General features: G+C 52.0%; 1 protein-coding gene across 1 annotated transcript; it reads left to right on the forward strand.

Annotated features, from left to right (window-relative positions):
• Positions 1 to 8,490: 8,490 nt before the first annotated feature.
• On the forward strand, positions 8,491 to 9,691 carry GSC2 (goosecoid homeobox 2). The gene is made up of 3 exons (XM_075534662.1): positions 8,491 to 8,743; positions 8,850 to 9,094; positions 9,587 to 9,691. The coding sequence occupies exons 1-3, from the start codon at positions 8,491 to 8,493 to the stop codon at positions 9,689 to 9,691; spliced, it is 603 nt and encodes a 200-aa protein (XP_075390777.1).
• The last annotated feature ends 5,121 nt before the right edge of the window (positions 9,692 to 14,812 follow it).

Below are 14,812 nucleotides of genomic sequence, written 5' to 3' on the forward strand. Positions count from 1 at the left end.
CACATGAGCTGGAATTCTGGTAGCAATACTTTCAGATTTGGCCTCATCTAGTAGCTACTTGCCGTATATAATCGAGTATAAGCCGCCCCGAATATCAGCCGAGGCCCCTAATTTTACCACCAAAATTTCCTTAATAATGTGCTGTGCTGAAAAACTCGGCTTATACACGAGTGTATACGGTATGCGATTGAAACTATGTATTTGCAAGGAGTCAATTGTTGGTCTTGTCAAATTCTATCATGCAATCTCCGGGTCGCTTCTGACACCAAGGCCATTTTGTTTTCCATCTCCCAATCCTTCTTTGTGTCCATCTTGCACATTCCAATCACCACTAATGATCATCAACGCCTCTTGAGAGTTTATTTGAGCGATTTCAGACTGTCGAAGTTGGCAAGATCATCTGTTTCTTCCTTGGCATTAGGAGTAGGCGTGTACCTTTGTTACACTGTGTTAACTGGTCTTTCTTGTCGGCAGTGGATTATCCGATCACTGACCGCGCTGCCCTTCAGCACAGATCTTGAAAGATTCTTCTTTTGAAGATGTCTCCTTCTCGGCCGAGTAAACCGTGAGACTGTGTGATCCAAGATGACCAAGCCCGGTCCCCGTCAGCTCACAAAGATCTAGGATATCGAGCTTTAGGCAGCCCAGGGCATTTTTGTTGACTTCCAATTTGCCTAGATCCATATTCTACCTCGATGCAGGTTTGCAGTGATTTCTTCTCCTTTTGAGTGTGTCCCCTCAGCCAACGAAGGTTCCCGAAAGCTCTGCTCCGGCCACGTCACTAAGGTCCGCTCTACCCTGCGGACGCAGCTCTTTCCCATGCCCAGTCGTATTTTGAGTCCCTTCCACCTGGAGGAGTTCAGCTTCTGGTGCGATATCAGGCCATGCTCCACCGCTATCCCTAAGATTCCCACTGGCCAGTTTTTTAACGGCCTCAGAAATGGATCAGGAGCTCCTTCTTCCAAGTCTGTCTCTGTCTGGAAGCTCCGCCGAAACCTGTCCATCGTGGCTTCCCACTGGGAAATGCTGATGGCAGAGCTTCCAGGATTGTGCCAGCCACCACAGGACCACAGGATGAGAAGCGGGTGGACCGACCAGTCAGTGGTGGGCTGCAGTGCTCTGGTGTCTGCTGACCCATTTGTCAACCCAAAGGAGTTACCCCAGTGGGGGAGGTTTGACCCCAGCCTGACCCGCCCTCACCCCGGGGCATCCCAAACTCCAGTGACTCTACCTCCTTCCTCAGCACACCCCACAACCCCCAGAGCCTCCCTCAAGAAGACCAGAGGAAGAATTCCTGTCTCAGACCAATTCCAGGGAGGAAGAGTAAGGTGGGTGGGTAGGGGTGACTCAGCAAGCACTGGCTTTTCGTGTTTCAATGAACATAGTAAAGGAGTCCTGGTGGCATCGTGGATACACATTGGGCTGCCAATTGCAAGGTTCACAGTTCAAAACCATCAGCCACACTGTAGGAGAAAGACGGGCCTTCTACTCCTGGAAAGACTCGGAAACTTATCGGGGTAGTTTTACCCTACCCTACAAGGCTGCTGTGAGTCGGCCTTGCCTGGATGGTACTGAGTTTTGTTTCATTTTTTGGGGGAAAAAATCTCTGGATGATCCAACAGTTTCCATGAACTACTAACTTAAAGGTTGTGAGTTAAACAATTTTTTTAATTAAAAAAAAAAAAGGTTGTCGATTTGGACCTGCTCAGCAGCCACAGAAGAAAAGATCTAATGATCTGCTTCCATGAAAACTACAGCAGGGTGGGGTGGGGGGTGAAGGGGTGGAGACTAAGCCACGAAAATCCCATGAAGCAGTTCTACTCTGGAACAGGTGGGGCCATCAAAAATCAGAATTTAGCAATGGCCATCAAGGACAACCCCATAAGGGACTATTTGGGGTGTACAGTTCTGTGAGTTTTTTGTTTGTTTGTTTGTTTGTTTTCTGCTTGATAACTCTGTGTCCAAGCTTTTTTTTTTTCAATGATCCCAGCTGGTAATAGACACATGTAAAGCACAGAATCTCCTGGGTAAGTCACGGTTAAACCTAGTTACGTGTGCACACCTGTGTGACCCACACAGTTGAACCCCCAGAGGCCTCATCCATGTTTGACCACTCTACACACTGTCTCCCAATCTGGGTTCCAGGCAAGGTCAGCTAGGTCTTTGTTTGCTAACAGTATGAAACAAACAAAGTAGAATGGTCTCACCACAACATACTGCTAACACCAGAACACCAGATGATATGGCTGAGCACCATACAGGAGACCCTCTGAGTCTCTCCATTGATGCTCCATTTGTTGACTTGTGAACAAACAAGGGAACGTAAGTAAGGACAGAAGCAATTACTAAACCACTATTTTGTTGTAACGGAAGTGGGTGTGCTGGTGGTGTTGACGGTACTATCATCCTCAAAACATTTGCTCTCCACATAAGCCCCTGGCATCAGCTCTTCATCACCCCCCCCCTAACCCAGCTCCTTCCTCCCTCATGAACCCTTTAGAATTTATAAATTATTATTTTGTCATAGTTTACACTGTCCATTGTCTCCCTTCACCTACTTGTCTGTTGTCTGTCCCCCAGGGAGGAAGTTACATGTAGTTCCCTGTAATCGGTTCCCCCTTTCTACCCCACCCTCCCTCCAACCTCTTGGTATCGCCCCTCTCACCACTGGTCCTGGATTCCCTGTTTCCAGTTCCTAGCTGCACCAGTGTACATCCTCTGGTCTAGTCAGATTTGTAAGGTAGAATTGGGATTATGATAGTGGGTGGGTGGAGGGGTGAAGAAAGCATTTAGGAACTAAAGGAAAGTCGTGTTTCATCGTTGCTACACTGCACCCTGACTGGCTTGTCTCCTCCCTGAGACCCTTCTGTAAGGGGATGTCCAGTTGCCTACAGATGGGCTTTGGGTCCCCAATCTGCACTCCCCCTCATTCACAATGATATTATTTTTTGTTCTTTGATGCCTAAAACCTCATCCCTTCGACACCTCGTGATTACATAGGTTGATGTGCTTCTTCCATGTGGGTTCTGTTGCTGTGGAGCTAGATGCCGCTTGTTTACCTTCAAGTCTTTAAGACCCCAGATGCTATATCTTTTGATAGCCGGGCACCATCAGTTTTCTTCACCGCATTTGCTTATGCACCTGCTTTGTCAATCCTGTCGGGAAGGTGAGCATCAAGGAATGCCAGTTTAATAGAACAAAGTATTCTTGCATTGAGGGAGTACTTGAGTGGAGTCCCAATGGCCATCTGCTACCTTAATACTAAACCTATAAATAAATGCACATAAATCTATTTCCCCATCCTCATAAATATATTTACCTATGTACATGCCTTTATTTAGACCTCTATAAATGCCCTTTGCCTCCTAACTCTTTCCTCTATTTCCTTTGACTTTCCTCTTGTCCCACTATCATGCTCAGTCTTCATTTGGGTTTGAGTAATTCCTCTCGGTTAATTACCCTTGAACACACCCTACCAGGCCTCCTACACCCTCCTCACCACCGATTTGGATCACTTGTTGTTCCCTTGTCCCTGGGTTTGTCAACACCACTTCCTTTCCCCCCATCTTCCCCTCTCCCATGTCCCCAGTTCTGTGAGTTTTAATACATAGAGACACATACCACAGTCAGGAGTCAGAGTAGTTCCAACACTATCCCAACACCCATGGCTTGGCCTTTGTTTTTCCAGTGTAGGAACCTTTTCCCACTAGCTTGGAAAGAGCCTGCCTTCTTTCCCTTAGCTGTGGTTCAGTACCATCCAGCTGGTTCCATCACCTAGCGACCCTATGCCCCACTGCACAACAGAACGAACCCCTGCCCGGCCCTGCGCTGTCCTCACAATGGTTCCTGTGCTTATGTCCATTGTGGGAGCCACTGTGTCCATCCATCCTGTTTCTCACTGCCCCTCTACTTTACCAAGCATGATGCCCTTCTCCACGGCCTGGTCCCTCCTGACAGCATATGTCAGAAGAATGAAAGATGAAGTCTCACCATCCTGGCCTCAAAGGAGCACTCTGGTTGTACTTCCTCCAAGACAGATTGGTCTGTCCTTTTAGCAGTCCGTAGTCCTAATATTCTTTGCTGCACCACAATTCAAACGCATAGATTTTCTTCAGTCTTCCTTAGTCAATGTGCAACTTTCACATGCATGGGAGGCCATTGAAAATCCCAGGCATTGGGCCAGGCCCACCTGAGTCCTCAGAGTATCCTCTTTGCTTTTCAGTACTCTAAAGTGGTCCTGTGCAGATTTACCTAAGGCCACTCCTCTTTGGACCTCCTGGGCTGCTGCTTCCAGGAGCATTGATTGTGGACTCAAGCGAGACAAAATCCTCAGGACATTCAACTGCGCGTCACTGAAATCCACGTGTGCTGTCCCCTCACCACTTGGCCCCTCGATGGTACCATCCTCACCATCATGACAATATGTCATGGAATGATGTATCACTGTTTGCCTATCCATTCATCGGCGGGTGAACATGGTTTTTTTTCAAGCTTTGGCACTTATGGATAGCACCGCTGTAAATATCCTGCACGGCTTTTTGTGTGAACATGAATTTCCATCTCTAGGGCTATATGGCATGTGTATGTGCAAGCTGGCATCTTTCAACGGCTGATTTTTAAAAACATTTTATTAGGGGCTCATGCAACTCTTATCACAATCCATACATATACATACATCAATTGCATAAAGCACATCTGTACATTCTTTGCCCTCATCAGTCTCAAAGCATTTGCTCTCCACTTAAGCCCTTTGCATCAGGTCCTCTTTTTTCCCCTCCCTTCTCCCCCCTCCCTCATGAGCCCTTGATAATTTATAAATTGTTATTTTGTCATATGTTGCCCTATCTGGCGTCTCCCTTCACCCCTTTTCTGTTGTCTGTCCCCCAGGGAGGAGGTCACATGTAGATCCTTGTAATCGGTTCCCTCTTTCCAACCCACTCACCCTCTACCCTCCCAGCATTACCCCTCACACCCCTGGTCCTGAAGGTGTCATCCGCCCTGGATTCCCTGTGCCTCCAGCTCCTATCTGCACCAGTGTACAACCTCTGCTCTATCCAGACCTGCAAGGTAGAATTCGGATCATGGTAGTGGGGGGAGGAAGCATTTAGGAACTGGAGGAAAGCTGTATTCTTCATCGGTGCTACATCGCACCCTGACTGACTCATCTCCTCCTCTAGACCCCTCTGTGAGGGGATCTCCAGTGGCCGACAAATGGGCTTTGGGTCTCCACTCTGCACTTCCCCCTTCATTCACTATGGTAAAATTTCTTTTTTTGATGATGCCTTATACCTGATCCCTTTGACACCTTGTGATCACACAGGCTGGTATGCTTAACGGCTCATTCTTTAGTATGGTTCTCCCCGCTCATTTTTCGTGTAGGCAGCCAGAATTCTCCCTAAAAATCCCCTCCGCTAGCTCATCTCACGCGTTAATACGCTTTCCACTTCCCACTCCACTACAGGTGACAGTGGTGCTGAACTTTCTGCCGCTACCGAACAAGGATCTCCTTTTCTCGAGCTTCCAACATTGTCCTTTCTTCCCTCTGAGTTCTTTTTTTTTAAATCATTTTACTGGGGGCTCATACAATTCTTATCACAATCCATACATACATCCATTGTGTCAAGAACATATTTCATTTGTTGCCATCATCATTCTCAAAACATTTGCCTTCTACTTGAGCCCTTAATATCTGCTACTCGCTTCCCCTCCCCCTACCTCATGAACCCTTCATCATTCATATATTATTATTATTTGTCATATATTACACTGTCTGACATCTCCCCCCACCCTCTAATCTGCTGTCCCTCCCCCAGGGAGGAGGCTATATGTAGATTCCTGTAATCAGTTCCCCCTTTCTACCCTACATTCCCTCCACCCTCCAGTCATCGCCACTCTCATCACTGGTCCTGGAGGAGTCATCTGTCTTGGATTCCCTGTGTTTCCAGTTGCTATCTGTACCAATGTACATCCTCTGGTCTAGCCAGATTTGCAAGATAGAATTGGAACCATGATAGTGGGGGGAGACCTCTGAGTTCTTCATGTTAGGCTCCACAAAGTCTTTCTAGCTCCACACACTGCTTGGTCCGAAAGCTAACAGCACAGGGTTTTGGGTTTTGTTCTGGCAGTGCCCTACTTCTAGAAGCCAACCCTGCTCTAGTTATGAATAGAGGCCTGCCAAACCTCCTCTAGTGCTGTAGAAACATCGCCAACATCTATCACCGTAACCCCCCGGGGTTGGGGAGGTTGACTGGGTCCAGCCCTCATTTTGGTCTTAGGTGGCTGCAGTCAGTGGCAAGGATGGCGGAATCTCAAAGTCATCCTTACTCACTTATGGGCGCTCGATGGATGCTGGCTGTTGGCTGGTCCTGCAGCTCGCGCTGGTGGTTGGAACAGCTGTGCATACCCACTCCTTCTGACTGCTTGTGCCTCCTCATAGCATTCTTGGGGCAAGCATCCCAGGAGGGGGGGAATCTATATCACCCCGCTGTATGCTAGCGTCATATATTCTCTTTGGTAGAAGCGAGTCATTAAGGTTGTAGGCTCCACCTCTCAAAGGGAAGAGTGTCACAGAATTTCTTGCCCTGTTTGAGAACCACCACCACCACCACAGGCTAGTTGCCTAGGTGGGGTGATGAAGAGGTGAGACACCTGCAGAGGTGGACAGGTGCAGAGATGATGCCTTGACTGAGGTAGACATGTAGGTTGGGCATTCCTTTACCAGGGTGGGAGAGTAGCAGGGAAGGAATAAATTGTGAGGAGCTGATCTCAAGTTTATTCTTGACCTGTTCTCTCACCTGCTGACTCATAGCTGACTCTGAGACAGTCGCTGTTGATGGGAATAGAAAGCCTGGTCTTTCTCCTGCAGAGCTGATAGCAGTTTCGAACTGCCGACCAGGCAGATCTCAGCTCAACACAAAACCACTACCCCACCAGGGCTCCTTCATCCTTGGCATGGTGACCAGGAAATGTTTATCAGTCACCTACATGGGGAAATGGAGCTGGCTTCTGGAACCAAGCTTGGCAGAGAGGGAGAGGACAGGATGAGCGTATCCCTTGGGAGGGGACTGTCACAGAGATGGCGTGTGAAGCTCTGAGGCTGGAGAGCAGATCAAGGATGGGGAGAAATGAAGGCCTGAGAGGAAGCGACATTGGGAGTGGCAGTCCTGCAATGCCCTTTTCCTAGCAGAACTTGGACATGAGTTGGTAGTGGGTCCCATCCATGTCCCAGCCCACTGCTGGGAGAGGTTTCCACAGGTATCCATAGGCAACGTGGGAGGGATGGAATAGTTGGGTCCACTGCAGCCATTCTGCAACCCTGAGGCAGACTGAGAGCGGTAGGGCCATTCACAGGGGAAGGAGGTCAGCTCCCAGATTCACATGGTCCCATCATTCATCATGGAACCCTCTTGTGACAGGGGTTGACCCCCCTGGTTCTGTCACTAACAGTCAGCAGCGTCCTCCCTGATGCTGGAGTAGAGGCGGCAAAGGGGTTTGAAAGCCTAACCCATAGCCATAGAGTTAACACCAAGTCAGTCAGAGCAATCCTGCAGAGAGGGCAGAGTGGGACCACCCCTTAGCCTCTCTGAAGCTGTAAATCTCTACTGGATAAAGCAGACAGCCTCGTCTTCCTCCCTCCCAGTGGGCAGTGGGTTTGAACCGCTGACCTTCCAGTAAGCAGTCCAAAGCCTAACTCACAGCACCATCAGGGCTCCTGGGGGTAGGGGAGGGGAATGTTTTCATATTTGCAGAGGATAGGATGGGTGGCGGGATGGAACTATGCCGTGGGCGGCTAATCATTGCTAACCGCAAGGTCCTGTCCGCAGTCCCAAACCACCATCCCTGAGGGAGAAAGATGTTCTACTTCTCTAAAGAGTTACATCTCACCCCCGCCCCCAGGGGCTATTCTGCTCTCTTCTGCAGGGTCCCTGTGAGTCAGAATTCCCTGGATAGCAGGCAGTAGGAGTGGGTTGGCCACAGGGGGTGTAGGCTTGTGGCTTGGAGGACAAACAGCCACATTTTCCCACGCTTCTGTCCCGTCGCCGTCCGAATGGGTTTCAGCGTTCCCGCACGGCATTGCGCCCTGTCAGCGGATGCAGGGCCGAAGGTGGTGTGGCTGGGTGAGTTTCTGCGGGCCCCGGAGTGGGCGAGGGGCTAGGCCCGGCTGCGGAGAAGGCTGAGTTGGGGGATCGAGGGGGGATCTTTGCAGCCGGCAGCCCCTACGCGGTGGGGCAGCCCCAGAGCAGAGACAGACATCCGCCGGAGCACCCTCCGCCACCCCGCGCCCAGCCAGACCCCCCTGCAGCCCCGCGCCCGCCACCCCTCCTTCCCCCGGGGCGGAACAGGGCCCCCGCCGCCGCCGGGGATTAGCTGGCTTCTCGCCAGCGCGGTCGGATTAGCCCTCGGGGACTCGGGGCTGGACCGGGGATTACCGCGCGCTCCCCCGACGTACTCCTATATAGCCACGCGCCGGCGGCGGGGGCCGGGCCGGGCATGGCGGCGGCGGCCGCGGGGGGCGCGGCGAGCCGCCCGGGCCCCGCACGGCCCTGCCCCTTCTCCATCGAGCACATCCTCTCCAGCCTGCCCGAGCGCTGCCCCCCGGGCCGGGCCGCCCGCCCCCCGCCCGAGCCCGGGAGCTGCCAGAGCCCCGCGGAGCCCGCCACACCCGGGCCTCCCGAGCCCGCGCCCTGCGCCTGCTGCTGCTGTTGCGGGCCCGCGGAGCCCGCCGCCGCCGCCATCGGCCTGGGTGAGTGGGCACCGCGGGCCCGGGCAGGGGCAGGGGCCGGGGCCGGGTCGGGGGAGGTGCGGCGAGGCCGGGCCGGGCGCCGCGGCTCATGCGCCCCTGCCCGCAGGCGCGCGGCTGGCGTGGCCGCTGAGGCTGGGGCCCGCGGCGTCCTTGCCTTTGGCCGCGCCGTCCGGAGGCCCCGCGCCTCGGCCCGGGCCGGGGCTGCCGAGGCGCACGCGGCGCCACCGCACCATCTTCAGCGAGGAACAGCTGCAGGCGTTGGAGGCGCTCTTCGTGCAGAACCAGTACCCCGACGTGGGCACGCGGGAGCGCCTGGCCGGCCGCATCCGCCTGCGCGAGGAGCGCGTGGAGGTGGGTGCCTGCCTGGCGGGACCGGGACGTCTCCAGGGGGCCTGGCGGGCTGAGTGCTTCCTGCCTGAAAGACGGGCGCAGGGGCTGGGGCTGGGGGGCAGGTAGGGGTGCCCAGGGGAGATAGAAGTGCAAGGTGCATGCGCTTCGAGGGTGTGGCCAGAACTGGAGGGGAGGCTAATCTGCCCAAAACAAAACAAAACTGCTTTTCCTTTGACCCAGGTTTGATTGTGAATTGGATGGAGATTTGGGGGCAGAGGGGCGGTGGGGGAGGTGGGAAGCTGTCCTTGTTGGTTATTTTGCGGGCGCGCCCAGAGGCACTCGCCTCGAGTCCAGAACTTGAGAAGCTCAGAAGGACCTTCAAAACCCAGAGATTGGGGGAGTGGGCACGGCGCCCATCCAGGCGCTGGTGGATAATGGGCGCTGGCTCCCACCCCAGGAAGCTCTGGGCTTGCGCATCCCATCCCCAGCCCCTACGCCCTTTCCCTTCTGCAGGTCTGGTTCAAGAACCGCAGGGCCAAGTGGCGACACCAGAAGCGAGCATCTGCATCCTCTAGGCTCCTGCCTGCAGCCAAGAAGCCCTCCAAGGAGGGCAGCTGATGCCCCAGGGACCCCATCTTGGGCCCAGCTGCACCCCTTGGGGGCCTGGCTCAGGGAGGACAGATTCTGTCTGCCCGCCTAGAAGGAACCCTGAGAAGACACCCACCCCTTCCGGACTCCACAGTGTTCTGAGACCCGGAGCTGGTGCTCAGAGCAGCGCACCCCAATCCTAGACAGGAAAGCGGTTGTCCCTTTGGCCCTGGTCAGGTCACAGGGCCCCTTTCCCAGATAGGAGTTCCCTGGGAAGGGGGTGGTGTTGGTAGGGGGAGGCTGGTCAGCTTTATGCCCTCTTCCTGAGTCCCTACCCCTTAGCCCCAGCCCAGAAACGGATCCGCCTCTTAATCAATAGGGGTGCCCAGGATCTTCTCCCTGCCCTCTGGAGGAGCAAGTCCTCCAACCCCACAGGTTTCCAGCTGACCTCCCTTCCTCCCGCGGCCTGTGGTCTCCTGGCTCGTGTCCCACCTGTAGACCGGGAAGCTTGGATGCAGGGTCTCCAGAAGTGCCCTCCCCTGTTCCTGTGACCTCATGGTGAGGAGGCAGAAATAAATGAGCAACACTTAAAGAGTACCGAGTGCCAAATTCCTGTGTGCTGTCCCTTCCACGCTCCCCGGAGGCCTCTGTACGCTCTACCTTCCAGGATGGATGCAGGCCCTGGCTTGTCTTTGGGAGAGAGCACTGATTAGAGAGTCCTCAGATGGTGTGAGTCTTCAGAGCCTCTGTGCTGGGCTTTGCTGTCCACCCACCCACCCCACCTCCACTCTGCTCCCCACGCAGAGCACATTGGTCCTGTCCCCAGTGCTGGCCCCTCAGTGCTGTTGACCATTTTTACAGGGGTGGGTGGTGGTGGGGTCCCTTGGTTTCCCTTCTCTCTGGAGGGCGTCATGTGGAGCGGGCCTCCCTCTGCCAAACGAGGGTGAGGAGGTTGGACTGAGCAGACCCCTCTCCCCCTTACTCCTCTGGCAAATCCTTTCCCTCCCTCCCATCATCCTGGCCCCAGGAAGAAGGATGGTGTGCCAACAATGTTTCTGTTCCCCTAGTACAGCGGTTCTCAACCTGTGGGTCGTGACCTCTTTGGGTGTTGAACGACCCTTTCACAGGGATCGCCTAAGACCATCGGAAAACACATATATGTATTTCCGATGGTCTTAGGAACCCAAACACCGCCCCCTCTAGTGTCCAAGCAGTGGGCCCACATGCAGATACACCCACATATGAGTCCCCGGCATGAAGACTGTTACCCATGCTACACCATGCTTCAAGACAAAATTTCATTTATTTGTCATTAGAAATAAAATTTCACAGTATATAATGACATACTGTTTTTGTGATGAATCACTATACTTTAATGATGTTCAATTTGTAACAATGAAAATACAACCTGCCTATCAGACATTTACATGATGATTCATAACAGTATCAAAATGACAGTGATGAAGTAGCAACGAAAATGATTTTTTGGTTGGGGGGTCACCACAACATGAGGAACTGTATTAAAGAGTGTGGCATTAGGAAGGTTGTGAACCACTGGGCCTAGTGTTTCCTACATTGGCCTCTGGGCTTTCTACTAGTTACATTCTAGTTACATTCTCTGAAGGTCACAGGGGCCACTTCCACCCTTGCCCTATAAGAGTGGCTAGGCATCGCATCAGATGTACTGGATGGCAGTGACAGTTTGAGTTCAGTGGGCTTAGGGCACCTAGCACCCCTTTTCATCTGACTGGGGAGCTTCAGTCTGTTGTCTCCACAGGTGAGAGTGGGAATTTGGGAGAGGGGATCTGGCAGGGGAGCCCTTGGTTGGGACAAAAGGTTAATCATACACTATTACTAGACTCCGGCCAGAGGTGTCTCAGGAGACAGGCAGGTCTGGCAATGAATTTCTCAGAAATTCAGCTGCTCAAAACTCCGCGGAGCTGGGTTTTCCATGGACATCCGTGGGGTTCCCCATGAGCCAAGATCACCTCGTGGGCAACTGGTGTTGAGTATGTTGCTCATTCATAAAAAATGCCAAACTGGAGCTGAGGCTCCTGGGACATTCCTTCAGCCCAGGCTGCCAAGCACTGCTGGAGCCTGCAGGGTAGGGGGCTCAGGACTTCCCTGGCCAGGGGATGGCTTTGGTCATCCTGGCCCTCTCCTCCCTGAATCCTGGAAACTGCTCTTGGGTATCTAGGGAGGGAACTGTGACCTTGCAAAAGGGAACATCCCCCTGTCACTGCGACTGTGGTCCCTTGAAGAGCTAGACTGAGTGGCTTATTCATGATGCTCTAAGGCAATCAGGCTTCCGAGCTAGCCCTAGTTCACCTTCCAGGAACCAGGGGCTCGCCCACCTCCTGCGTTTCTCCTCCCTCTCTAATGGATCCTTCGCCTAGCTATTTACACCTTCAAGTCTCACTCCAAAGCATCTCCCCTCCCTCTCCCTCCCTCCCTCCTCAGCTTCTCCCATCTTTAGGAGCCAATTCTCTGCTCTCCTAAAAGAGTTCCTCTTAACTCACAGGGACAGTTCTATCCTGTCCTATAGGGTCACTGTGAGTCAGCAGCGACTTGATGGCAGTGAGTTTGTTTCTGTTTGGGTTTTTATTTTTTAATAGTATATGTCTTGGTAGCGTAGTGGTTACGAATTAGGCTGCTAACCGCAAGGGCAGCACTTCAAAACCACCAGCTTCTCCATGGGAGAAAGACTCTCAACTTTCTACTCCCATAAAAAGTTACGGTCTTGGAAATTCATAGGGATGGTTCTGTTCTGTCCCATCGGGTCACTATGAGTCGGAATCAACTCGATCACAATAAGCTTGGTTCGGTTTTGGTTCTAGTGGCTTAGTGGATTACAGATTGGGCTGCTAAGTGCAAGGTCAGCAGTTTGAAACCATCAGCTCGCTGCTCTTTGGAAGAAAGATGAAGCTTTCTATTCCCTGAAAGATTTACAGTCTTGGAAACTCACAGGGACCATTCTACTCTGCCCTAGAGGGTCACCATGAGCCGGAACTGACTCTGTGGCAATCAGTTTGGTTGGCTGGGCATTTTGGGCCACCAGTATACATTCATCCCAGTTCTCCTGACTAGTCCCTTGACTCCTCCCTCAGAAGTCCACAAGCTTTTCAATAACTTTATCCATAGTGAGCTCTTCCCGTGTTCAGACAACATATAGGAGCAGGGGGGTTAGCGATCACCTGGAATCCTTTCATCCTCACCCACACTTCCAGGGCAACCTGGCTCTCTCCAGTAGGCATTGGACCGCTAACTGCATGGCCAGCAGTTCAAACCCACCAGCTGCTCTTCAGGAGAAAGATGAGACTGTTCGATCCGATAAAGATGGACAGACTTGGACTGCAGTCTTATCTGCCTGCACGCACTCTGGTTCATCTTTAACTCATTTTCCCTGAGCAAAAAAACCAAGTCCCTGCCACTGTCAACCACCATTCCACCACGCCTCCTTCTAACTCACAGTGGCCCCTAAATACAATCACCAAGACGGTAAGTCCTTACAGATGAGAAAACAGTCTCATCTTTATACCCCAGAGTGGCCTGTAAGTTCACATGGCCAACTTTGAGGTTAACAGCTGAATGCTTAGATCACAGTACTACATGGAAGCTGCCCTTCCCCTGCCTCCAGTACTCCAAGGGCTTCTCACTCCTCCAAGATCAAATTGAAACTCCTCATAGCTCTTGTGGCTCTGCTGGCCTGACTCTGCTCCAAACAAACCCAGAAATCAACTGCTATTGAGTCAGTACCAACTCAGAGAGAGTCTCTAGAACAGGGTAAAATGCCCCCCTGTGAGTTTCTGAGACTGTAACTCTTTACAGGAGTAGAAAGTCCTTTCTCCATTAGAGAGTCTGGTGGTTTCAAACTGCTGACCTTGAGGATCGCAGCCCAACACTCAACCACTACACCACGGGGGGGGGGGGGGCTCTACTCAGCATATGCTAAAAGCCTTCTTTGGAACCTGCTCCCCATTGGTCTTTTCACATGTTCTTCCCTCTTCCCTTGATTAAGGTCTCCTTGTCCTTTGGCTCTGCAATCACTCGCAGCCCAGGAAAACTCCCTTTGACTTCCCCTCCAAAACCCAAACCAAATTCACGGCCATCGAGTCAATGCCAACTCTAGCAACCCCATAGGACAAGTTAGAATCACCCCCTGTGAGTTTCCAAGACTGTAACTATTTGTTGTTGTTGTCGTTGTTGTTAGGTGCCATTGAGTTGGTTCCAACACAGAGGGACCCTATACGCAACAGAACAAAGCACTGCCTAGACCTGTGCCATCCTCTCAGTGGTTCCTATGCCTGAGCCCGTGGTTGCAGCCATGTGTCAATCATCTTGTTGAGGGCCTTCCTCTCTTTTTGTTGCCCCTCTGTTACCAAACATGATGTCCTTCTCCAGGGACTGGTCTCCCCTGGCAGTACGTGAGATGAAGTCTCACCACCCTTTCTTCTAAGGAGCACTCAGGTCGTACTGTAACTCTTTAGAGGCGCAGAAAGCCCTGTCTTTCTCCTGAGGAGCGGCTGGTGGTTTCAAACTGCTAACCTGGCAGTTAGCAGCCTAACTGACTTCCCCCACTTAGATGACGAAGTAGAACTGTCCCTGTGGGTTTCTGAGACGCTTTATGAGAGTAGAAACCTCCTTTACCCACGGAGCGGCCGGTGGTTCTGAACTACTCGTTTCCTGAGTACCAACTCTTGGCCTGTGATTACCACAGACAAGTTCATGCTTGCTTCTGGAATGGTCGAGCTGATGAGTGTTTTGTCTTTCCCATGGGCTGTCAGCTTTACCAGGGCAGGAACAGAGGGATGCACATGCAAGCTTGTACCACATTTATTTGGACAGAATTCATTTGTTTGCTGTCATTCTCCTTTGGGGAAGGAATTAGTTCTGAAAAATTACCCAGATGATTTGGCCCACTTCCGTCGGAATTCCTTTAGGCTGCCTCTTGGGGGGGCAGCCTATTAATCTTTCCTTCGTCTTTTTTTTGTCTTTTATTTTTTAATCTTTAAACATTAACCACACCACCCTACCTTTTTTTTTAGATGATTTCTTTATTCTTTTAACATAGTTTCTGCACATCAACTTTATAGGAGGAACGTGTAGATGAGAGGACAAGAACGTGTGGATTAAAAGTGATTTATAAAAAAA

This window comes from Tenrec ecaudatus, chromosome 16 (genome assembly GCF_050624435.1).
Source record: "Tenrec ecaudatus isolate mTenEca1 chromosome 16, mTenEca1.hap1, whole genome shotgun sequence".
NCBI lineage: Eukaryota > Metazoa > Chordata > Mammalia > Afrosoricida > Tenrecidae > Tenrec > Tenrec ecaudatus.

Excerpts from the sequence above, each read along its gene's own strand:
- GSC2 (XM_075534662.1), top strand. The coding sequence starts at position 8,491 with ATGGCGGCGGCGGCCGCGGGGGGCGCGGCGAGCCGCCCGGGCCCCGCA. Across the intron at positions 8,744-8,849 it reads CGCCGCCGCCATCGGCCTGG|GCGCGCGGCTGGCGTGGCCG; the intron begins GTGAGTGGGCAC and ends CCCTGCCCGCAG. Across the intron at positions 9,095-9,586 it reads TGCGCGAGGAGCGCGTGGAG|GTCTGGTTCAAGAACCGCAG; the intron begins GTGGGTGCCTGC and ends TCCCTTCTGCAG.